This window comes from Melospiza melodia, chromosome 8 (genome assembly GCF_035770615.1).
Source record: "Melospiza melodia melodia isolate bMelMel2 chromosome 8, bMelMel2.pri, whole genome shotgun sequence".
Taxonomy (NCBI): Eukaryota; Metazoa; Chordata; class Aves; order Passeriformes; family Passerellidae; genus Melospiza; species Melospiza melodia.
The window spans coordinates 31,504,692-31,529,922 of NC_086201.1; the positions used below are offsets into that span (position 1 = coordinate 31,504,692).

Below are 25,231 nucleotides of genomic sequence, written 5' to 3' on the forward strand. Positions count from 1 at the left end.
ACCAGCATGGCTTGAGCAGCCTCGCTGACTGTTTCTGACCCTGGGACAGCAGGATGTGGCTGCTGGCAGCCTGAGGAAGGGGACAGACACCCCAGAGCAGATTGCTTCTGCAAAGAACACCTCACCAGCTGATGGAGAAGGGAAAACTCAACAGAGAGCAAAGGGAGATCAAAGAGATATTTCATGTGCCAAGGCCTTTGGTTGGTGTGGCTAAACACTCCATCATTAAAATAGAATGGCAGCTTTAATCTTTCCTAACTCCCATAGATGACAAATGCATATTTGGATGAGATTAATTTATTCACTACATTAAAAAAATAAAGTCCTTAAATGGAAAAAACAAGATGGTTTTGGTCCACGATGGGGAAAAACCAAAAAGCTGTATTCATACTGTCCATTAAAGACAACATAAAACTGCATTGGCTAAAGATACTCCTAATGATCACATCTCCAAACTTAAATATCATCTGCAGAAGTTACAAATTCAGACTTATATATCAGATTTATGTGACATCTGATAACTAGCAGGAACACTACTGTTTTGTTCAATTTAGTTTTCAGGCTCTTTCTGGCTGGCTGCTGTGATGGTTCACATATTACAAACTTAAATTCCATAGAATGTTCAGCTTTGGTTTCAGGGGTTTTCAGATGAAACCCAGGTTAGCCTAAGGAAGGTGACAGACACCCCAGATGTGATGGTACAGTGCAGGTTGCTTCTGCTTGGACTACCCCATACACTGCCTGCCCTCTAAATACATCAAATTCTGGTTTTACATCAGAAGGAATTCAGAGTTCAAGCATCACTTTTAAAAGAGGGCTGTAAACCCAAAGTTTTTCTGTGGCACCACAAGTGTCAGCAGAGCACAGTGGTACACACGTACAAATATTCCTAATTTTTCCTGTATTTTAGGAAACCTAACTCAGTGTGGTTATTTTTCATGCCATTACAAGGCAAAGACAAGAGGTATGGAAGGTTATTTTTCAAGCCATTACAAGGCAAAGACAAGAGGTCCATCCCCAGAGATTTCCATACCTCCGGATCTGCAAGTCGAACTTGACAGAGGTGTCCATCTCAGACTGCTGGTGCACACTGAAACGCAGGCCAGCCAGGAGCTGGGGGAAAAAACCACTGTGGTTCAGTTGGAAGCACAAAAAAACACACCATAAAAGCTTCTCAGTGCTATTAGACTACTGTGAAATGGCTTGAGACTCCTGGTGATGAGAGAACACACAAAAAAGTCTGGCAAATTCAAGTTATCCAGTTCATCCTGGCTGGAAATGTACTGCTCTCTCTTTAGATCACAGCCATAAAATACAAAATAAGGACTGCATCTTGCTCCCCACCCTTACTGCAGCCATTTCTACACAAAATTGATCCTCCCCATGTGCTGCAAAAAATATTCTAATCTAAAGAGTAGGAACACATTAATGATTCAAAGTTAATTCCCAAGGTTTAGTCTAAGTCAATTCATATTTGCTTTAATATCTGTGCAGTTCAGCTTGATGCACTTCAAAAGATTTTGGAAATAGTATTTACTCATCTATACAAGATGGCTCTTGGAAGAAAAGCATCATGAAATTGTTATAATTGTGTCTGATTTTCACTTCATTTCCTCAGGAAATAAGACTTACTGTGTAATATCACCTTAAAATCTGTCTCACTAATAATTTTTTAAATTCTTCCAATTTCAGCTACATTTGGTGGAATTGTAGAGGTTTCAACTAGGCAAAACTCTGTCCTTCCTCATGAAAGTAGGCAGAAAAGAGATGAACTATGAGAAAAATTGTTGTGAGCTAGCTCGTGATTATATCCTAAAAATACATGTCAGATAAATACAAAAAATTCATGAGAGATCAAAGTCCATTAATTCCACTATTTAATGAATGACTCATTTTGAGTTGCATCATAAAACATAAAACACTCCTTCCAGCCTTTAATTTAGCTGAAAAGTTAAAACCAACTACTGCTGTACGAACCAAATGAGGGCAGCTAAATGTCAGGTGTAATCTTAAATTCCTGGGAGAAAACGTCCTGCCCAAACACTGCTGTGATTAAGGAAAATGCCCCCTGGGTGAGCTACCAGGCACCTGTTGGACCAGACCTTACCTTAGTTCCTGCTTTCATGGGATTGCCCAGGTCACAAACCACCATGCGAGTCTGATTCTCTGTTTTAAAAGCACATGACAGTCTGGCCAAAGCCTGCAATAAACCAGAAAGAAACCCTGAGGAATGCCATTCTTTACATCTGAGCACCTGGATGAAAGGCTGGAGACAAGTCCTAGATATGCTGTATTAATTTTAATATCATTTCTCAGCCAAGTAATAAAATGAAGTAAAATCTGAGTGTGGAAGTCTCCAAGGGGAAAAATGTTTCTGATACAAGACAGACCTGTTCTCAAGGTTATAAAAGAGAGGAGCTTTGAAAAAATGGATCATTTCTCAGTGCTTTGAAACAACAGGAGCCACTAGAGATTTCCAGAGCAGCAGGTGAAGCATGACTCCTGAGAAGCAGCCGGGGTCTCACCTCGTTGTTGCGAACGACGCCGATGAAATCCGCCTGGGGAGGAACCACGACGAAGAGCTCGGCCTCATAGGCTCCCTCCCCCTGGTTCTGGGCGCTGACAATCAGGGTCAGGGGGTTGTCATCACCAATGTAGATCTGCTTCTGGTCACTGCAAGGAAACAGGGTGAAAATCAGCTCTGCATTGGGGTTTCACATTGCAGGGAAGTGGCTGAACTCAGAGAAACGAGACATTCTGAAATTTCAGAAAGATATCAGAGAAATCTGGAGGCAGTGCCTTTGCTTCAGGAGTGTCAAGAGAGCTCAAAAATATTTTTAAAAAATCCTCTAAAAAATACTTAATCTATAATCAAATAGATTAAGTATTACATGGATCAAGTAAGTACAAATGGAGCAAGTATTACCTGTTCTTTTATAAGAATCTTGCCTGTAAAATGTACCACAGAGCCAAAAACTACAAACACCTCTCTTTCTCACAAGGAACAAACCATTATGGGCAGCTAAATCCCTGTGCACATTTTGAATTACAGGCCCACTTTGCAGAGGTACAAGCACATATTTATAACAAAACTCAAGGGAAGGCTCAGCTACACAGAAGAGAGCCAAGACCTCTGCAATACCTTTGGTTCCAGACACAAAGAGATTATCTTAGCAAACAAAGTGTTTTCATTTCACCAGCTACAAGCATACTTGAGGGTATCTGCACTGATGTCAAGTGTTACTGAGGTGTTTGCATGAATTAGTGCTTGTGAAGTGTCCTATCTACATACAATGTCCATTTGCTATAATGCATTAAAAAACAGATTATGAAATAATCCAGCAAGAGAGGGTTTAGGCCACACAAAGTAAAAAAAAAACAAAACTCAGACTCATGAATGAATTACCACTGACAAATTGTTTCTTTTTATCAGGTTTGATAAAAGATTCTGCCAATACCAACAATTTTTTTTTCATAGATGTGACAAGAGAGCCCTACTCCTCCCCTTGCTGGATAAATCACTTCTTCATGTTTCTATCTGACGTTAAACAACACAACAGAGATACAATGGCAGCTAGCAGTGGTTTATTCTCACTGCACGTGTCCAGCTTAGCAAATAAATAAATAAATATGGCCTACTTATGGTGGAGGCTGGGGGGAGAGTGGGAGTGGTGCATTACATGTTAAAGACATTAGGTTCCAAAGCAGAAAATGGGTTTTCTTTAAAGCATATAAGCCTGAGTTTAGATTGCAGGCAATGAGCAGTCCTGCTTATTTCAACACATCCCTTAAACAAAAGTAGTACCAGCTGCTGAGTTTTAGAGTAGTGAAATTGCTTTTCCTTGTATTTTTGTCATGTATTTACCTTTGTACTGACACCTCCAGCTTTGGTTTGCAGATGTTATCATCCCCACAATCCAGCAGGATATGGGCCTATGGAAAAATCAAACACACACTGTTGTAATAATTCCTTCATCTGTTCTAAGATTTTCAATAATACTGTCTCACCAGCACATTAAAAGAAATTCCACATAGCTGGTTATGAAATGAAATGTTTTCATGCCATTAGTATCAGAAGAAAACAAATGAGTTTTTATTTGTGGGGGTCACTGTGCCTCATCCTGCCCTACTGCAATTCTAGGACTTAACCATCTTTCCATACTTCGAATAATACCTTCATATTAAGGGATTAATGCTCTTTACAAACAATTGTAAAATTTGTAAAAAAGGGCAGAAATAGAAAAACTATTTATATTAGCTTAATAGAACTACAGGGGAAAACATAATGTACATAGAGCAGCATAGCATGAGAAGGGATGAAAGCCTTGACTATTAACTCTTGCAGGACTGGTCTGATTTTCTCCCTAAGGTGGAGCAATGCTCTGAGTTCTCTGATGCCAGGCTGTGTGAGCAGGGTACCTGTCTGCTCATGTTGGCAGGAGTGAACTGGTTGAGGATAGGGTGCAATCCTGTGGCATCTGCAGCTGTCCTGTAATCCAGACGATATTCCATGAAAATGGTGATGGGAGTCAGCTTGTCTCTGAACTCAGATTCATCCTGGGGAAAGCAAACATTTCAACCACAGTTCAAATGGAGAGGCCAAAACATTAAAACTTCTGAGCTCTTCTCAAAGCAGAAAGTCTCTTGTCAGAAAACCTGCACAATTTCAGCAGTAACATGCCTGTTTAAAACTGGAGCACAACAGAAATATTAAGTCATGGAAATCCAGTAGAGCCTAAAGGCTACACAGCTCTGCTCTTTCCTGTCAGACCAACCTCAGTGTGCTTCTAAGATCCCTCAGAGATACTCATCTTTGGACTTAGAATTTTTCCTTCCTAAATTATTACTTGGCACTTGGAAGTTGCTGACTTTGATGCTGTTCATTGGAAATCATTCTGCTTATCAAATGTTGATCCTGCCTTTCAGAGAACTTACAAACCATCTCTAAGCTTTACATCAGCCACAGATTTGCTCAGTAAACTCTGCTTCATTTCTGAGAGTAATGAAAACCACTGACTCTAGCACAGCTCACTTCAGGATCTTATTGCAGAAGATGCCTTCTGTGAGCAGAAGCTTATTGATTACCTATAGTCTTAAACTGGTTTTGCACCCCATTTATGATCATTTCATGTAGGTCATGTATCATTACTTTCTTTATGAAAATATCAGGTGGAAATGTGTTAAATCTTTACTAACCCTGAGATCTGAGATGTCTAATTCTGTATATAACCAATTCACAAAAGTCAGGTAAAGGAAAGTATTACCTACTCTCCATGAATCCTTAATGATTGCCAGCATCTTTATTTCGTTTTTTTTGGTGGGAAGCAATTTTTGTTTATGTTTGATTTATAAGTGCTCAGAGATAAATCTGAGCTGCATAGAACTTACATAGCTACACACAATGTTTCTTCTACTGATTAAAACTTTTAAATTGTGTTAGCATCTGTTCACATTTGTGGGGATGAAAAGAAAGACAGAGAAAAGGCAAACTTAGTACTTCAACTTTCTCCATCTCCTCTGCTGTTTGCTTATTTTGGCTTGTCAGTTGCAGGTCCATATTTTTCTTCAATCTTTAACCTCCAAAGCAGAGAGGACAACCTCTGCTTATTGACTTTCATGTTCCTTGGAAATTATAACTAATTTGGTGCCTGGATGACTTATCCAAGAAGTCCAGAACAAAGTCCTGAATTGAATTTCCAATGCATTTAGGGACCAGGACCTTAGCCACAAGAAGATGCATCATTCATGCTGTGAAAGCAGCAGTAATTCAGGACAGATGTATGGTTTTAGTAATTTCAGGTCCACCCACTGAAAACAGAGTTTTTCTAGCATTTTTTTCTTCTTGTGTTTTTTTTTTTTTTTAAACACCTTACAGAATGAACTTATAACAGGCAAAGCACCAAAAATTATTTGCCTAGGACATGAATGGCTGCTTACCCTCAAGAAGGCATCGAGCTCCTCGCAGTTCATTTTGCCCCCCTTAGTAATGGTCATGTTCTTGGAGTGGCTGGGCTGTTTGCTGTGCAGAAACAGAGCTCTCCTGATGGCTCCTTTCTGCTTCAGCTTGTCCAGCAGCAGCTCCACCTGGAAATCTGCCCAAGACAAAGGGTTTGGGTTAGGGATGTTTCATTCCATTAACCACAGCGCAGAATGCCCTCAGAAGTTGAGCTAAACACTGATTTCAACTACAACACAAACCTAGTGCTTGGCCCTCTTAAAACCTCCAGCTCTTTCCATGTAAAATCTGTCACTACATTAGTTCTCAAGCACTGCTGCTGTCCTAAATTGGATTCTGCTCTTTCCTTAAACACTGGAAATATCTAAGAACACAGATACATTTATAATTTATAATTGCTGTAGAACTGCAAGAACTAGAGTTAGATTTTTTTTCCCACTAAATTTAAAGCAATGTTGCACATAACATTTGTGTTTTTAAATGCTATTGATAATCTAATTACTTGAAATATTTTATATAGATAATAAAACTTACAATACATAACAGATATTCATATGAGCCTCCCAAGATCACACCACCTCTGTACATGCCACAGAAAATAAGGAAAAGGTTTTGCAATGAGTAGACACTACCTGCCTGCCACACTAAACAATCTCTTGGACACAACTTAAACACTTGTTTGAAACAATCTTTTCCTGATTGTGATCTGGGAATCTGATGAAAAAAGTCAGTGATATCAATCAGAAAGTCAGAATCTCAACAGGATGTGATAAGTTCCCTGTGGCTTGTCTCTATCTCTCAGGGCCAGCAATGCACATACTCGAATATTCTTGTCTGAAAACCCCCTCAATGAGAGTTACTGTAAATTCTGTAAAATACAAAGGGCTTTCCAAGACTGGTTAACCACAGAGTTGAACATATGTTTAAAGTCTCAGATACGGTCAAATGACTTCTACACCAGTGCAGCCAAAAGAGCCTGCTGGAGAGTCCCATGGGTGTACATGCCACCCAGGTGGCAGCAGTGGCTGCAAAGGGCACCCAGCTGTTTGTCCTGAAAATAACAATGACCAGTGTTCACGTTTACAAACAATACAACGAAAAATTCCAATTTTTAAATGAGCAGAACTTACTGAGTGAGTTGGGGAGCTTTCCTTTGCCATCCGCCTTTAAGCAGAACTTCACTTTGAAGCTGTTTGGGAGGAAAAAATTAATTTCGCACACTTTTTCTCTCATTTTCTTCTAAAACTCCTCACTATTTATTTCTTTTCAGATGTATCCTGTTTTTGAGACTCTAGCCCATTCCCAAAAGCTATTTTCTACTGATGGAAGAGAACTATAATCTATTAACAAGTAGGCAGAATTGCAGAAACTACAAAGTTCTGGAGTCTTGGCTCATCTAGGGACAATCACCTGTGGACTGGAATGTTTATTTCTGTATTCAGCATGGTCTGATTTATAAACCTATCATACTGACCCTGAAAAGAAAGTTAGCAGTAAGAAGGGAAAGTGGGTTTGGATAATATCCTGGGAACCAGAAGCAAAATCAGTTTACAGAGCAGATCATTGCCCCAGTGTGCGTTAGTGGGTAAAAACACTGCAAATACCATGGGATGTGCTGATGTCTTGGGAAGACCTTACTCTGCTCAGCAATAAATCAAATCAAATCAAATCAAATCAAAAATAAATAAATAAATAAATAAATAAATAAATAAATAAATAAATAAATAAAGGACAGGTTTTGGGACTCAGTCTGGCATCTACTAAAGACAGTGCTGGTCCTCCAACTGCTGTCAGAGAGTTCTTATTTTGTACTGTCTGTTCTTTCAGAAAAATCTGTGTTTGTCTTTTCCTTTTTTAATTAGCTGACTAGACTTCCTAAGACCTTTCAAAATTGGAAATTTACAAAATTAGAACCCAAGAAGTCCCTCCCCTCAAAGGAAAACATAGATACTCTGCTTACCAAGAAACTTTTACATCTCCCAGCGAACAGGCTTTGTTTTCTGGATTTAGAATGGTTGGGTTAACTTCCAGGGCAGCATTTACTCTAATAACTGGTCTTGCCCTGCAAAGAAAACATCCTCTTGAAGAGCACTCAACACCATGTTTGACAGTGACCCCCCCCCATCAAATTGTGCAATATACACAAACACACAGTATTTAGTGAAACCACAAGAAAAACAAGCAACCATTGACCAGATGAAGCTTTTCTGTGCCCTTTCATTTCCATCAGCCACAACATGGACAACTGTGTAAAGAGGAAGTCCTATCCACTTACAGCACAGACCAACATGTTCTCCCAAAATGAGCAAGCTGGGATGAGAATATTGGGATTGCAGTGTAACACCTTGCAGCTGCTGTGTCAGAATCTGGAAGACTGTTGTGTCAGAATCTAGAAAACTTTCACTCAGAAAGCTTTGAAGACAGCTTATTTATGTTTTCTCCTGACCACATATTATTGAGAAAGATGAATTTCAGGCAGCAGATAGGTTTACTCAGTAAAAAAAGCAGTATAGTGATTTTTCACCTCCAGAAGTTTGGACAGTGGAGGGTCAGATTTTCAGAATTCCCTGATCCTGCTTTCTTTGGTAGCTCCAGAACCCCACTGAGCTTTCACTCAGGGACAAGCACAGAGGGACCCTTACCTGTACAGAACAGCTGTGTCAACACCAAAGGCTCCAACAATCAAGTCTAGAAAGAGAGGACACACAACACACATTACACCTTGCTTTGTGAAATAGGCTGTCTCTCAAGGGTGGGGCTGCTACTGAGTTATTGCAAAGTGCCATTTGGGGGCAGAGGACCTGGATATCCGTTCTTGTCCACATCTGTGGCTCCTTTCAGGGAGTACCCAAAGCTGGGGGGCATGGTGCGAGCAGCCCACTGCCCTTCCAGGACCTGGGACGGGACGGCATTCAAACCACTCGCTCCTCCGTTGTAGATGTACACCAGCCCTCTCTTGTCCTCTCCACCGTAGGGAGCAGCAACTGCAATGTCTGCAAACCGAAAGAAGGGTCATCAACGTCCCCAGACACAAATTAGAACATGTTTGTGCTTACATCAATCAACAACTTCTGATATTACAGTTTCAGTGTGTGTCAGGATAGGAAAGTGCACTTTGTTGATGGAGCGACAAAACTGTCTTTTGTCCTCTCAAAAAGGAAAGAAGCTTAGAAGTCTCTCTCTAAGACACCTCATAAGACTTTGAAGACTTCACCTCAAACTTAAAGATAGCTAATTAGACAAAAGCCAAAAAGCCTCCCTAAGCAATTTACTATTAAAAGAGAACAAAGAAACTAATTGCTTTTGTGAGGTGTTTTACCAAGAGCAAAAACTTCTTGCACCTAACTCAGTTTTTCTCTATTTGTTATTTTGCCTTTTATTAAATTTTTTTTGTTTCTAACACTGCAACAGAAGCCATCTTGCTAATTTTATGCCTCCAAAAGTAGCTGAGCTATCTTGAGTAAGTAATAGACTACCAAAAGCTTATAAGAGGCTCAAAGAGGCAACTATTACTTGTCAGTAGGGAGGAAGTGCAACCAGCCTTTAAAATGCTCATCAACATTTGTTTGTTTATTACTTCTTTCATTTGTCCATTTGTTCATTATTATTGGATGCTGGTTTTTTCTACGAAGTATAAATGTTTAACAATGACATGTCACAGCCTTTTATGGGGAGAGCAAGGGGAGAAATAGTTCTACAAAAACTTCTCCACTTTGGTGACTTTTTTTGCAGTGAAATCATATGCATTTGGGATTCTTTCGAGATTATTAAAACAAGCAGAGTTAGTCACTGTGGGTGCCAAACCACAAAGCTAAGTGTGACTCTCTTCCCATTTCCTTTACATGCTCATGTTCCTCCAAAGGGTGGGATGTATTAATAATCCTGGAAAATTTAAATCATCCTAAACCAATGGTAAATATTAAAATCCAGTCTATCCCATAGCTTGGCAGCATGCTTTATGGAGATCTTCCAGTTAGTGAAGTTATTCTATCTCTTAAATTTAAAAGTACTCATTGCTAATGGTTAATAAATGGTAGGAAATGAAATGCTAACTAGACTATCTGTAAGGACAGCTTTAAAAGTGTACAAATGATCTAATTTCAACATTTCCACAGACAGTTTAAAGACCCAACATGAAGCACTACTTGGAATAGTTATGTTTCTCCTTCCTCTTTTCTGAAATTTGGGAAAGTTTGATGAAAATAATGACTCAAAAGTTTAGTTTTGTATTTTAAACTCCTATTTACAAACTTAGGAAGACAGTTAAAATTCCTATCTTGCACCGTACTGTGATGGAGCATTTTAATTAACACTCCCAAAATGAGGCAGAGCAATAAAACACAAAACAGACTAAATAACAGCAAAGCCATTTGAAAGAGGCAGCTTTTGCCATGATTCTCTTTCCTACAGCGTGTTCCAAATTAAGTATGGTGGAATCAAACAATGTTTGGGATAATCTCATCAAGTGACTGGAATTTTGGCAGTCAGCTCTCTGATGTCTTCTGTAAATAGTTGCAGTGATATTGCATCCTCACACTGGTTCTATGTCCAGTTAGCAACTAAAAAAGTCTCTTTCAGTTTCAACTACATTGTGAAATTATCATCAAAAATAAATTAGAGCTACCTGGGAATTTGAAGTAACCATCTATTGTAATTTTTGTTCTTACAGAAAATACTTAGCTTGCAAGCAGAATGGAAAAAAATGAAGATTTCTGGTGGAATTCAAATTTCCACTACTCTTTAGGCAACACTGGAGTATAATGGGCACTAAAAAGTGTTCTCCCTAGGATTCCTGGAAAACTCCATCCCAACACTACATGATTCTTGTCTGCTTTATTGTTTTTCATTCCTATCAGAAACTAACCAGAAGCTTAGCAAGGGAGAGTCTCAGGTCCAGTTGTGTCAGACTTTTCCAATTTCTCTTCCAATTACTCACTCAAGACACTCAGCTCTTCTGGCTGTAGCTGCTATGCAGTATTTCCACCAAACTCTTCCATTTTGAATAATAAATTAATAAAACCAAACCCTACTCTTTTCTCAGGAAGCACCTTTTTATATGAACATTTTTAAGCAGCAATCTGAAATCAAACCTTCTTTTCTGTCATCATTGTGTTTCTAGAGAGAAAAATGGTCTTTAAACAACAGAAGGAGGAAAATTATACTGAAGATGTCCTAACAGGTCACAGTGGAGGGTCAGGTATTTTATTGAAGTTTCTATTGTGGTCATGGCTTAGAAAACAATCAGGTGGTCACTGTGAGAGCTAGAGCAGTCCATGCTGTGTCAGTGGTATAGTCTCTGCTCGATGCATCCATGGAACTCCTGTTGGCATTCCTGGGAGTAGCACACAAGCATCGAAGGGAGTCTAAACCTCAGCATCCCTCACTCGCTCACGGCTACAGCTCTGAGGGTTTGTGAGCAGGATCCACATTCTCTGTGCTGGCTGGGCTCTCCTGGTGCCCTGGCCTAGAACAGCAGCTAGACTGGGCTAAAGAATAAAGCAGGGATTTATTAAAAGGCCTCAGTGGATGCACCTTGGGCAGCACAAGAGCCCAGCCAGGGCTACACCCAAGATGGACCAAAATGGTCACAAAATGGACAACTGGTCATGGGGTCTCTCACTTTTATAAGTTCTGGTCCATTTGCATATTGGAGTTAATTGTTCAATTACTAATTTAGCCCATGAAGTCCCATCCTTCTTATTTTTCTCTCTTCAGTCCACATTGTTTATGCTCTTGGGCCTGAGATTTGGATCATTTGTCCTTGGTCCCCAGCTAGAGAAAGAATCGTTACCATGCCCTAATATGAAGCTCAGAATTACACACTAAAGCAGCACAGAATCTGAAAAATATAAAAGCTAAAACATGTGGCATCACCCTCCACAACCAGGAGATCCTGATCAAGATTCAATATTGTATTAGCAGGGAATGCCTCGATGAAGGTAGGAATGATCAATCTGACTCCATGTTCTCAGAGGGCTAATTTAATACTTCATAATACTATATTATATTAAAGAATACTATACTATACTAAAGAATACAGAAAAGATACTTACTGAATGCTAAAAAAATAATAATGAAAACTCGTGACTCTTTCCAAAGTCTCAACACAGTTTGGCCCCAGTTGGCCAAAGAGTTAAAATAGCTCACATCAGAATCCAATCAGGCAATCACCTTTGCATAGTAAACCATCTCCAAACACATCCCACATGAGCAAAACACAAGAAAAGCAAAAAAGTTAATAATTGTTTTCCTTTTCTCTGAAGCTTCTCAGCTTCCCAGAAGAAAAACCCTTAGCAAAAGAATTTTTTTCAGAGAATGTGAATGTCACAAATCAACATCCTACCGTTGAAGCCATCCTGATCCAGGTCCCCCAGGGGCGCGATGGAGCTGCCGAACCGCGCAAAGATCTCAAAGCCGTTCAGCTTTGCTGTCTGAAACCCTCCCGAGGCTCGCTGAAGGCAGATGGTTACTTGGCCAACCTCCTGAAGCTTCCCATCTGAGCTTCGATCCATAAAAAGAGGGGCTCCAATAAACAGATCTGTGTAACTGGACCAAAACAGGACAGAGCTCTTCAGCAGCAGCAGGAAAATTCATTTTCTTCAGCACTGTTAACTCAGCACTGAAGTCAACACTCAGATGAAAGTTAACTATCTTTAAATTCAACTGAAAGCAAATATTCATTGACCAAGTAAGCACAAATATAGAAAAAATTAACGGGCCGGCCTTAAGCATGTGAATATACACATGTATTTATGCAGATAAATGCAAAAGCAAACCTACAAATGTTAAAACAAATGTGGAGAGTTAGCAAAAGAGACATGCAGATGTGTTAAACCAGCAATGAAGACAGAAATCTAGATTGTGGGAAACACCTTTTAATAAAAGCTATTTTTTCTTTCCAGAAGCAAGTTGGGTGGCATTGGTGAGAAGAGGGAGAAGAGGACACTTACTTGTCCCCGTCAATATCTGTGGCAGCCACTGAATACCCAAAATAGGCAGCCATCTGGAAAACAAAATTCAAACCAAACCTGTGAGTTGTAGTGATACAAACAAAGAATTTTACACAAATCTGTCCACAAAATACATCAGGGTGATGATGATAATATATCACAAATTTTTTTGTTCCTTTATTTTTTGTTTTCCTTCCATATTCTGTTAGAAACTAAACCCGTCGGTTACTTTTCCCATTTCCCCTTTCATGATCCAGTATCCAGACCCTTTCCCAGCTCTCAAAACAGGCAGCATTTCCTTTATTTAAATAAGATTAGAATTCCATCAGACTTCATAAAATGCTGCTTTGGCAATCAAGCCAGTAATATACAGACTATTATCTAGTACCCTAAATACTGTTGCAACATAGGAAAGGCTTCCTGGTCACCCACCACAGCCAGCAGAGCCACCCACCTGCTCTCCAGTGAAGTTGTACATGGAGGACATGTTTTTCCCATTGTAAATGGACACCTGCACATGAAGAAATACACATTACAGCATACCAGCAATAATCACCTTTTTTTATTTATTGTAAAGTTTAATGTTTAAAGTTTCAAATTTTTTTACCATGCCCAGAGTTCTCGCTGCCCGTGGGACTCCTGACACAAAGTCTGAAACACAAAGCAAGACACAGATAGCAGTCAGGTCCCAAGGCACAGTGACTGCTGAACAGAGCAGCTCATTCCTAGCACTTGATGCATTTCCCTGTGCACTGTACCATTGTTTTGAAAAATCTGCCCAGCCTATTAACATGATGTTCTTACTGAAGCAAGGGGCTTACCTTCGATGCCATCACCATTGAAGTCTCCAACAGCCACTGAATAACCTGCAGAGACAAGATGAGGCTTTAAAAACCTTATTGAACCTTTCATCTCTCTTTACACTTTTCACAAGTGTCTCTGTGCACAGTCCTCCTCTCTTCATTTTAAAATGCACTGTTATAAATATTCCTTGCAGCAGCTTAGACTATGAAGAGCTCCAGGAGTGGCTGTAACTCATCAGTATCCAGGAATTTGAGATCAGAAGATGAAAATTTTAAATTATTATCCTGGGAATTTTCCTGGTATGTCCTTGCTTTTTTCCTGAGCCTGGTTAGACATAAATGAAGCAAAATGATGATTTCCCACTCCTCATTGTTTTCCTTCCAAAACATAATTCTTTAACATTTTTATTTTGTTTTTGCAGGTTATTTAGAAACAGCTGCTTTTAAATAAAAAACAACCACCTATGTGACAAACCTCTCATATAAAAATCATGCATTTGCCATTCCCATATTCGGCCTGAATCACAGGGCATGTAAAATCATGAAAATGCTTCCATTTATTTTGTCATCACATGCTTTTTGAATCAAAAAAAAGGCAAAATAACTACAATAAATAACTACAGTTCCATCATACATAAATGAGTGTATTTTCAGGAATTCACTCCCTTGTTTTCTGTTAGATGTGGAATTGTTAGTTGTGTGATTTAGATGTAAGCACCAGCAGTGGCAGGGAGTAAACAATAAATAACTACAATTCCATCATACATAAATGAGTGCATTCTCAGGAATTCACTGCGTTGCTGTCTGTTAGACGTGGAATTGCCAGTTGTGTGATTTAGATGTTGGCAGGGAGTGTTGCAGGGGGAGGTTTCTGGTTTCCCACCACGTACCCAAGTAGCTGTCATCAAAAGCAGCACTGGCAGGCCTGGTGGCTAGCTGGTCATCATACTTGGTGCTGTAGACTTTGGAGTCATACTTTGCCACAATCTCTGTCACTCTGTCAGAAATCAGCTGGCCTAAGGAGAGAGAAAAGAGCTGAAAACCACAACCAGAATCGGTGAGCTCATTCACAGAATGCTGCCCTTGGAAGCACTGGCTCTTCCACAATATCAACCAAAAGGGGCCAGCTGCAGCAGCACCAGGAAGGACACAAGCGAAAATATGGATCCCACTCCAGCAAAAACATGTTCACACATTGAATCAAAGGCACACACAGAGTTTTCACTGAAAACAGAGACTAAACTAAGGCAGCACTTAAAAGGCAGGGGTGAGATATCATGGTTGTGCAGAACTGAGCCCTTTCGGCGCTCCTTGCTCAAATACCACAACAGCAGAGCCTGTTTTGGCAGACAAGAAGCCAATAAAATGAACAAAAATCAGATGAGCATGATGTATTGCCATGTTCTCCATTTTCACTTCATCAGCCACTAGGTGGTGACTCCTTTACATCCTTTTCTTCAAGTTCAAATTTAAGCTTGAATCACCAAAAAACCCCATTCAGAATGGCACTTCACATACATATTTATATGTGTGTGAAGCAAAGGGAAAACTCCTCCTCCAGCAGCTCAGCATGTGGAATAAAAATTTAGGATGAAAAGTCTTGTTCTCAGAAGCATACTATTGTCTTCTCTTCAGAGTCAAACGGGCTTTTTTGGTAGTAGAGGATAAGGTTGTTTTGGCAGATGAACTGTAACTTTTGCCAAAAATCAATAAAATGAATACAGGAACCTAATTTATATGATATGATAGCTGCAGTTTAGCTTTAATCATTCAATTTTGTTTGTAATTTAAAACACAGGACTGGAGCGAGCCTCCTGTGCTGCTGCACCTACATGTAGGCTGGCATGATACAGAAAATCTATTAACAAATGTTAGAAGCTCCATTAAAAAGCAGGCAGCAGAGTTTGGCAGCTGTGTCCTGATTACAGCAGCACCTCCTTTGAACAGAGAGCTGCAGGTAAAGGCTGAGTAATCCTGAATCCCACAGGAGCAAAGTACACAGGTAATGCCAGGTAGAGGTAAAACGTGCCCCACAGCACAAACCAATTAAGACAAATGCCAAACATCTCTGCCATCAGAGGAAAACAATGAAATTCTCTTTAGAGGGGATATTTCTCATTGAAAATGTACACTTGGTATGTGTGCCAAATTATAAAGCATGTACATAGCAAAACAAAATGTGCTGAAGGAAACTTATTCTGCTGATGAAAACAAATCCCATGTGCCAGGAAAACGCTATTATAATGATCATGGAATTATTTAAAACACAAAGAGCATCTACGCTATTATTGCTACAACCATTATCTGTGGTTGCCTTGATTATTCAGGAGATATTCTCAAGGACAAAGGAACATTTCTGTCAGTTTTCTTACTGACAAAGACTCTGACAGCAGCTGGAAGACTGTGGATCAAAATGACTGAGAGGATAATGAGAAAAATCATAAAGGCCATCTTCTCTGTGACACAAATTATATTCTCACCTTGCCAGTAAAAACTTCCAGGTCCTCCCAGCAGCACCCTGTCTCCCTTGGAAGGGAAGAAGAAAAGGAAGACAGAAAGAAAAATTAAAAACACATGAAGCACATCTAAAGGCAGACAGCACATCCTATGTTTGTGGGAAGTAATCCCCTGTATGTACATCACTGTAGCTCTGCTGATCATCACACATTTTCCTTTCTGAAGGGGTGATTAATTAGAAATTCATCCTGTAAAATGCTAACAAAAACCTTCAGTGACTGTTTCACCCATTTAGAATTCTAGGCAGAATTTTGTTTTTATTTTAATAGACCCTTCTTCCCCCATAAATGTATGGCAACAGGAACACAATTAGGAGAAAACTCAGAGTGTTACATCATGGTTTTGGGTCAGTACACAAAATAGTGTCATCTTCTGCCTCTGCCATTTCCTGTAACTTATCACTAGAAAAGCTTAATTCAGAATAACTGTGATGTAATTCCCCCACTCTATATTTCTTGGCACAACTGCAATTCACAAAACCATTTTATGAAACTTTAACCACCTTAGCTATCCCAGGGTTGGGAATTTGCTCAGTAAGTATTGAATTAGGCCATAGGCTTTGCTGCATAATTAAACCACTTATTCAGGTTTTAATCCCAAAAACTCCTGTATTCACCACTCAGAAAAATCTAGGTCAGACATTTGGAGATACAGCCTTGCCTGCCCACTCTAAGGTTTTGGATAAGAGCCCAAAGTTGGTTTTAACTGGGCCTGGAATCTGCACAGTGACCCTGAGGGTGTGTGCAAAATAACCCAAACACTCACAGCCCTCTCCTGCACTTGGCAGTGTCCTCTGGAGGAAAACCAAGAGTGGCCCTGGGCAAGGAGTGATGGGATATGACCTCATCCTGAGGTGTGAGAGCCCAAAAAAAGAGCCACATCACAAACAGGGCTTGCGTGGTCTCAACACGTCCTGACTCTGCCCAACCATTTCACCGCACAGCATAAAACACCACAGCACCCTCTCAGATCTGTGCACAGTTTTACTGTGCTTGGATTTCAAAAGTAATTGTGAGTTTGAAAAAAAAAAAAAAAAAAGAGCTAGAACAGGCAGGGAGAGCACAGCAGAGACACAAGTCAGCAAAACATCCCTGTACTTCTGCTGGCTGATGAGAAATCAAATGTGATTCAGAAGCACATTGTTTACCAGCTCCTGAGTTGCCATTCCTAAAGAAATAACAATAGCTATAACAATAGCTATAACACTAATCCCAGGTCTCAAAAATCCTGATTATCACACTGAATCCACTTGAGGGCCAGCTGCAGCAGAGGGTATGGCAGGAATCTGGGAAAGCCCATTATTTGTTCAGGACACGGTTCCTGCAAGAGGTGAAAGTCTGCTGCTCTGAAGATGTTGGGAGAAACAGGTCTATAAAAGCTCCTCAAGTGGTTTCAAGTTATTTTTTTGTTTATTTATAAATTTTGTTTGGTTGTGGGTTTAGCTCCCCACCAGGAACAGTAACATTTGGTTTGATAATAGCTGTGATTCTAAGTGCTCTGTATCAGGAGGGTTTGCTAACTTGCAGCTGCCTGCTGACCCACAGAAATGACCAAAAAAAAATCACATACCTTTGTGAAGTCAATGCTAAATCCACCTTGACAAAATCCCTGTCCATCTGCATCAATAGTTGCTACCAAAGAAAAATAGGATAGAAAAGAACACTTAATTTATTTTTCTCTTTATCAGTACTCCATCAGCTGCAGTACTGCAGATACTTTACAATGCATCTCCCTATGTAAACTTGCACTCCTAAACTTGAACCTTGGAATACTTTTCTCCTTAATCAGTATTTTTTCTTTATCAAAAACTCCCACCCAAATGCTGTAACAACTTTAGGGCTGGCCTAACAGACATGTAACATCAGCACATGTTCTAGCCTAGCACATTCAAAGCAAACAGCAACACCATGTTCCTTTATATTCAATCTTCAAAAGTCTTGGGGAAAATATATTTGCAATTTCTATTCAGGAAATAAGATATTTGGAATGGAGGGGATAAGTTTTACTTTTGGCAAGGAAAAGAAAGCTGAATTGGCTTAAAACAAAAAGAACACACCTGGCTGAAAAAATATCTCCATACTGAGACTCATGTCAGCAAGAATTGTTATGGCTGAATCAATTGTAGGATTATAGGACTTCAGAATAGAAATGCTGGGAGCCCCTTATCTGAAAGTGTGACTCTGTAACTAGCATGATTTAATTTAATACTTATTATTTAACTTTTTGTTATGTTGGAACAGGCTGGATTTTACTCCTGCTGTTCACAAATGATTTTCAGCAAATAAAAAGTCGATCCTAACTTCAACAATCAAGTTTTAGGTTATATACTTCTAAATAATCTATCAGCCCAACTAGAGGAAATAAATGCAAAGCATTTGGAAAATGGGAGTCCAAATGTTCAACAGGTAATATACTTTAAACAATGCATTACTACATCTGTATGCACACAGGGACATCAGAACATATTTTGGCAAAACCTTGTCTTCTAAAATGAGCTTGCACCTTAATGTACTTGAATAATGATAAAATACTTGAGTTTCATAGGAATTCCAGAGTTGTTTTTTGGAAAAGCACTTGCTACATAATTTTGCTTGAGTGATTACTACAGAATTGGTCCCTCCAACAGCAGAAGTCCTCAAGCCCAGTGATTCTTGGACCTAAGATTTTCCTCTGGCCTACAATAGAGCAAACAAGGTCTGCATCATGGGCCTCAACTGGAGAAGAATTCAGATGTCTGGATCTAGTTTTTAAGTTTTGTTCTAATTGCTATACATGGAGGAGAGAAATAACTGCAAAACATTTCATTCCAAAATGTACAAAAAATGTGACACAAGAGGAATTCCAAAGAGAAAAGCAACCCAAGAGCCCTACACTTACTTGACCTGCAGGGAGCATATTCCACAAATTTGGACCCAGCAAGCAGGTAACAAGTTCCTACAGGCTCTCTCTCTTGCTTTGTTTCAGTTCTCCAGTGGTACAGTGGGGCACAGGCCTAGGGAAGAGCACACAACAGTGGGGAAACAAACTCCTCTTCAGAATACTGGTGGGTATCAAATAATACAATGAAATTCCAATTGTCTACAGAAAAGCAACAAAAAACACCCCAGCAGATGTATCTTGTGTTATTTTAGAGGATATTTATACTATCAGCAGTGGGGCAGAATTATGATCAGTTTGTATTTTATAAATAGCTAATTTATATTAAGAATTTTAGAAATAATATTTTCTTAAAGCAACAGCTTGATGCGTTTATCATTCTAACTTCATCAAACTAATCTTACTACTTTCCTTAAAGCTAGAAAAAATGCTCCCAGCTTTGTTTATAAGGAGTTAAGTAAAGCCTAGCTAAGAAATTCTGAAGAAAAGACAATTCATGCTGATTAGTGGGATTTTAAATTTAAAATGTGGGATTTAAATTTAAAATGTTTAAATTCTAAGTTTTGTGGATCTCTTCGCATTTTCTTCCACTGCAATATCTCAGTACTGATGCATCTGAAGGGCATCAAAGACCTACCAGGATTTTATCATTTTGGGATCTCACAGAGGCTCCAAACCACTGATGAGACTTAAATTCCAATGGATCACCAGGAGCAAAGTCTCTGTTACCTACAAAGAAAAGAAAAAAGAAGCATAATTTCACAGTAATCTGTGCAGTAAAAATGAAAAACAAACCCAAAAAACCACAATAAGCCATTGGTTTTGATGCATATAGAGAAAACCAGCAACATTGGAGAATATCACACTTGGATGGAAACAGGCTTTAAAAATGATTTATTAGTATTTTTTTACATCAAGGGCCCAAAGCAGCTATTTTTGCACACAGAGCATTGGTACAATGCTGATTAGTTGTAGGAGCTCAAAGTTTATAGCATGTTTGACAGCCACACAGTAAATACCTCATAGCTGAGATATTTGGCTTCCAAGCAGATTACAGCACTGCTCAAGGAGCAGAGCCAAAGCCCTGTTAGTTCTGATGCCTCTAAAAGAAACATTGCCTCCATTAAATCATGTGAGCTTTGGCTAGAATCGGGAATGAGATCCTTCTCCTAATTCCACCAAGTGGTAACATCTCTATTCTGAGTGTCACTGCAATGCACAAAGCAGGAAATTTGCAAGCTTAAAAGATATGGGGAAAGAGAGCAAAGTAAAGACCGGGTAATTTGCAGTGGTGTCTGTCCCATGATGCTGGCTGGTAGAAACAAGTAGTACTTATGCAGGTGTGAGTGCTAATATGATAATAGAAAATATATAGCAAATATATATTCAGCAAGTAATATAATAATATATAATATTTATTGCATATTACTATTATTTATATAATATATAATAAATATAATAAATATAGTATAATATAATATAATATAATATAATATAATATAATATAATATAATATAATATAATATAATATAATATAATATAATATAATATAATATAATATAATATAATATAATATAATATAATATAATATAATATAATATAATATGATATAATATGATATAATATGATATAATATGATATAATATAATATAATACAATATAATACAATATAATACAATATAATACAATATAATATAATATTTATTATAGATATTGATGTTTTAAATATTATATTTTATATTACATTGTATATTATATATTGTATATTATATATTATATATTGCATATTATATATATTATATTATATATAATATATAATATATAATATATAATATATCATATATCATATATCATATATCATATATCATATATTATTATAATATAAAATATTTAGCAAATAATGTAATAATAAATAATAATCGTGTGTATATATGTATATAAAATAATAGAATTATTTGGTGTTTCTTGTGTACTTCCATTGGCAAAATGAGGGAAACTTTGCCAGCATAACGAGAAAATCGATGTAACACTTTGGAAAACATACCTTTGCTCAAAGTTCCCTAACTGGCTGGTTTAGAGAGCCCAAACCTACAGGAATTTATGAGGCAGCAGCTACACATCACTTGCAGAGTGCCAGGGGATCCCCAAACCCAGCCCTGCTATGAATCAGAGACTGTGGCCACTTGAACCAGAATTTCCCTGCTTGTTTTACACCTTGTAAAGAATGCTTTGTCTGCAGAGATTGTGTTACTTCCTTCAGGAAAGTCCCATGGAAGAGACAAAAGAGATTTTAATCTGCCGACTCAGCCAAAGCAAGCAAGTATCTGGGCTATTTTTGCTCTCAGATTAGAGCTACACAGAAACCAATGCCAAGCACATTGCAACACAGAGAACTATTGTGGTTTTTTCTAATGTCATCAAAGGGGACTCAAACTCCACCTCCCTCTGTCACCTCCCCTCCATCTCTTACTGGGCTGGTGCTAAAGGCTTGAGGAGTCAGCACATCTGCACAGATTTATTGCTGATGGTCAGCACATCTGCACAGATTTATGTACATTGAACATAAATAATTGTTGGTAGTCAGCACATCTGCACAGAATCATGTACATTGAACCTTTATACTCTCACCCTTGCACAGGTTAAAATGTAGCTTGGAGACCTGCATGCCACATTTTAATGGCACAGAAGAACAAAACCAAATCAGGATGTTTTCCACATAGGGAACTATCATTGACACACTCATTTTTCCCGTTCCTTGTCTTTATGAATATCCACCCACAGATAGTTTTGCTCAAAGGCGTGACAGGGTGAGTTTCAGATGAAGCTGCCACCCAAAAGGGGCAGCAGTTCCCATTTGCTCCTGTCCCCAGGTTCATTCCTGCTGCCCGTGTCTCTCTTGGCACTACTCCCCTGCTCACATCACGGCCCACCTAAGAATGAACCCTCCTAAAAAAGGATTCAGCAGGATGAGGTTCCAACCCAGCTGGCTGCATGGGGAAGGGAGCAGTGCTAAGCTTCTGGGGAGAGCACAGCAACACAAGGCTGGGAATTATATCCTTTTTGACACCAACGGGGATTTAAAAGTGGTTAATTCATCTTTTAACCACACCCTGGGTTACGTAGCCTGGAAATACAGATTTGGCTTCTGCCCTCTACTTGTCCAGCTACTCTTGAATGCAAAGAAATGTCTCAGCTCTACTTGCCAAACACAGCTTTAAACAGTGCTAAACCTGGGGATAGTTGCAGAGTGGCATTTTATACTTTTCTGTTGGATACTTATACAGCTCTATGTATACATGGCAAAAATGAAAGCTGGCATAGCAGCTCCATAATATAAAGCAGAATCCTATTGTCCTAGGTACTATAAAGGTGTCTAGGATGCAAACCTCCCTCTTAAGTTTAAAACAACAGGCAAGAAGTAGAAGGAAAGGCTGTGTTGTAATAGGGATTAAGCAGCCTTTCTGCATTATCAACCTGATTTTATCTCAACTATCAAGTAAATTAGTTCCTTGAAGTCTGGGCTGACTAATAAGAATAAAAAAATACAATAAAAAGTAAGCCAAGTCCTGGTTACTGGTGCCACCTGCCCACGGTCTATGCTGACTGCTCTGGAGAAGGGGGGAGCCAGCAGAACAACCAGCACAGGCTGCCAGAACTGCTCCTCTCTGCCCTTTCCCTGTGCACCCTTCAGCTGCCAAGAAGGATCAGTGTCCAGGACAGCATCTCCCTTGGTGTTTAAGGGACAAAAATATTTTTTTACAGTATTAAAAAAGCCCTGATTCAGCTCTAAATTGAGGATGATAATATTAGAAATCTCTGTGCTTTCAGATACAACCAGAAGCTGGCACATAAAAACCCCAAATCCCCAAAGCGGAAAGCAAACGAACATGACCACAGAGATAATTGTGTGCCAAATGGAGTTTATGTGCCAGATGTCATGACTTCAGAAGCCAGCAGCATCATTTCTGAAGGCCTGAACAACAAATGAAGAATTCTTACAAAACCCCACCACCCCACGGAAAAATGTGTTCCATGAGGCAATTTGGCAAGCTGGATTTTCAGTTATTTATAGCACCTCTATTGTAGAAACTTGCTGCAAACATCTCAGTCAAGTTGCCCAGTGTCAGTGCAAACATAACAAACCAAGATGTGCTACAAGGCTATGATGCCTTAGATTGAGTTTTTCTTATATTCAAAGCTTCTTTAGGTTCTTTAGAATTTTAAGTGAGGGAGTCTTAAGGAGAGAGCCTTGAGTTCAGCTTGAGAATGGCTGCAACATTGGAAAGTGCATGAGGACACAAGATCTAGATCAAGTGGAAAAATATGTACATTGGAAACACTGACAGAAGTCTCAGATGAAAAATTGATACAGGCTAAATCTGATGTTAACTCTCCATTAGAGAAGAAAACCTTTTTTTACCTATACTCACTCAGAATTCTCCCCAGAAAAAACTGAAATAGATTATAAGCTTTTCTCTCAGATCCAAAGAGAAACTACTTTTATGAGGAATTCTGGAAAACACCCACTCAACAAAAATCCCCTCACTTTAAAGAAGAAACCATTTGAGTTTTTACTTCATGATGGGAAAAACAAACATTAAAACACTTAAATGTGAGACCTCACTGAAGCAGCTTTAACCACAGTTAAATATTGAGCTACTTTATACCATAAAGTAGATGTGTCATGGGAAGGTACAGGGCTGACTTCAGCATTTGCAATAAAACACTTCTGTGTTTTATTGCAAAGAAGAGCCTGAATTGATTATTATTTTATCTTTGTATAACTTTTAGTGGTAGTTTTATATATATATATATATATATAAAATAAACCCAAAAACCAGTACCTACCTTAAATGAACCAAACTGTATTGCAGGTAAGATTTAAGCATCCAGGGATTTATAAATCCAGCCCAATGCTTTTATGTGTTATAATCAGCCTTACTACTACAAGGGTTCCTGTAGCCTTATTGTATTTCTTATAGCTTTTTCTTGTACTCCTAAAATTTCAGATTATTCCAAAAATACGCTACACATTTCTTTAAGCCAATGATGTACATTTTAATCATAAAATCACAGAAGAGTTTGGGTTTGAAGGGACCTTAAAGGTCATCTTGTTCCAACCTCTCTGCCATGGGCAGGGACACTTTCCACATGTTGCACAGAGCTCCATCCAACCTTGCCTTGAAAAAGCCTTTAAAAAGCCATTCAAACAAATATATCTAGGCAGGACAAACTATATTCTGACTAGATTTATTCCAGAAAACATCCAGAGTTTTTATGCAATGCCATTTGTCAGACTAAAATGCAACTGCTACAGGGACTTGTACTTGATGGGTCATTAATTCCAGGGTTATGTCATATGGCCATGGGGTATTATTTCCTATTTGTAAATGCAGCTTCTGCCCTGGTCTTTCCTTTGCTCCTTCTGATTGTAGCAGGCATCGCATGATGATTTTACATGACTCTTTCCATAGGGAAAAAGGGCTGACATGTCAAGTCAACAGTGCTGTGTCTCACAAGGTACTTTCTAGGGGGAGGGATGGGGTAGTCAGGGCAAGAACAGAATTAAAATTAAAACAAAACAAAAAAATAAAATAAAAGGTGTGTTGCTGGTGGACCAATGGAGCACTGTCTCTTTACCAAATTTCATAGAATTTGAACTGAAAAATGAAAATTAATGTGGAGAGATGATGGGTAGAAATTACAGAAAACGAAAAGAAATCCATCTTCCAAATATAATAAAAAGATCACTTTTTTTTCCAGTGATGCATTTCTTTAAACTATCACATTTGGATAGCTGGCACCTTCTTCTCCCAAGGTGAATATTATCAGTTACAGGAACAAAGGAGTTACTAGGAAAGTCCTGCTGTTGAGTAAGTGGATCCAGTTGTAACTTGCAGCCCGCCTGTTTTTATGGTAATGAACAAACCGAACTAAAACATTTACCCCCATCTTCAGACAGACTTATCAGAGATAATCATGAGTCAAGAGGCACTGAACTGATGCAACCTGGTTCAGTGCCATCACACTAAAAACACTTAAGAAGTTGTAAAATGTAAATAGCCATCCAATTCACAGACCTCTCCTTAAAATAAACCTCTTTGTAACTATGCTGACTTCACGGAAAC

At 38.8% G+C, this 25,231-nt stretch overlaps 1 protein-coding gene across 1 annotated transcript in view; it reads right to left on the reverse strand.

Annotated features, from left to right (window-relative positions):
• Positions 1-25,231, reverse strand: part of ITGAV (integrin subunit alpha V) — a 49,047-nt gene that overhangs the window by 12,183 nt on the left and 11,633 nt on the right. Inside the window, exons 3-22 of the mRNA XM_063162558.1 lie at positions 19,741-19,832; positions 19,104-19,218; positions 17,796-17,857; positions 16,190-16,235; positions 14,600-14,725; positions 13,728-13,772; positions 13,514-13,557; positions 13,361-13,417; positions 12,907-12,959; positions 12,300-12,502; positions 8,758-8,949; positions 8,599-8,644; positions 7,917-8,018; positions 7,087-7,145; positions 5,938-6,092; positions 4,420-4,557; positions 3,866-3,933; positions 2,526-2,673; positions 2,108-2,200; positions 1,034-1,113 (exon numbers count right to left, since the gene is read on the reverse strand). Coding sequence (XP_063018628.1) covers positions 1,034-1,113; positions 2,108-2,200; positions 2,526-2,673; positions 3,866-3,933; positions 4,420-4,557; positions 5,938-6,092; positions 7,087-7,145; positions 7,917-8,018; positions 8,599-8,644; positions 8,758-8,949; positions 12,300-12,502; positions 12,907-12,959; positions 13,361-13,417; positions 13,514-13,557; positions 13,728-13,772; positions 14,600-14,725; positions 16,190-16,235; positions 17,796-17,857; positions 19,104-19,218; positions 19,741-19,832 — 1,924 coding nt within the window. The remainder of the gene's footprint in view (positions 1-1,033; positions 1,114-2,107; positions 2,201-2,525; positions 2,674-3,865; positions 3,934-4,419; positions 4,558-5,937; positions 6,093-7,086; positions 7,146-7,916; positions 8,019-8,598; positions 8,645-8,757; positions 8,950-12,299; positions 12,503-12,906; positions 12,960-13,360; positions 13,418-13,513; positions 13,558-13,727; positions 13,773-14,599; positions 14,726-16,189; positions 16,236-17,795; positions 17,858-19,103; positions 19,219-19,740; positions 19,833-25,231) is intronic.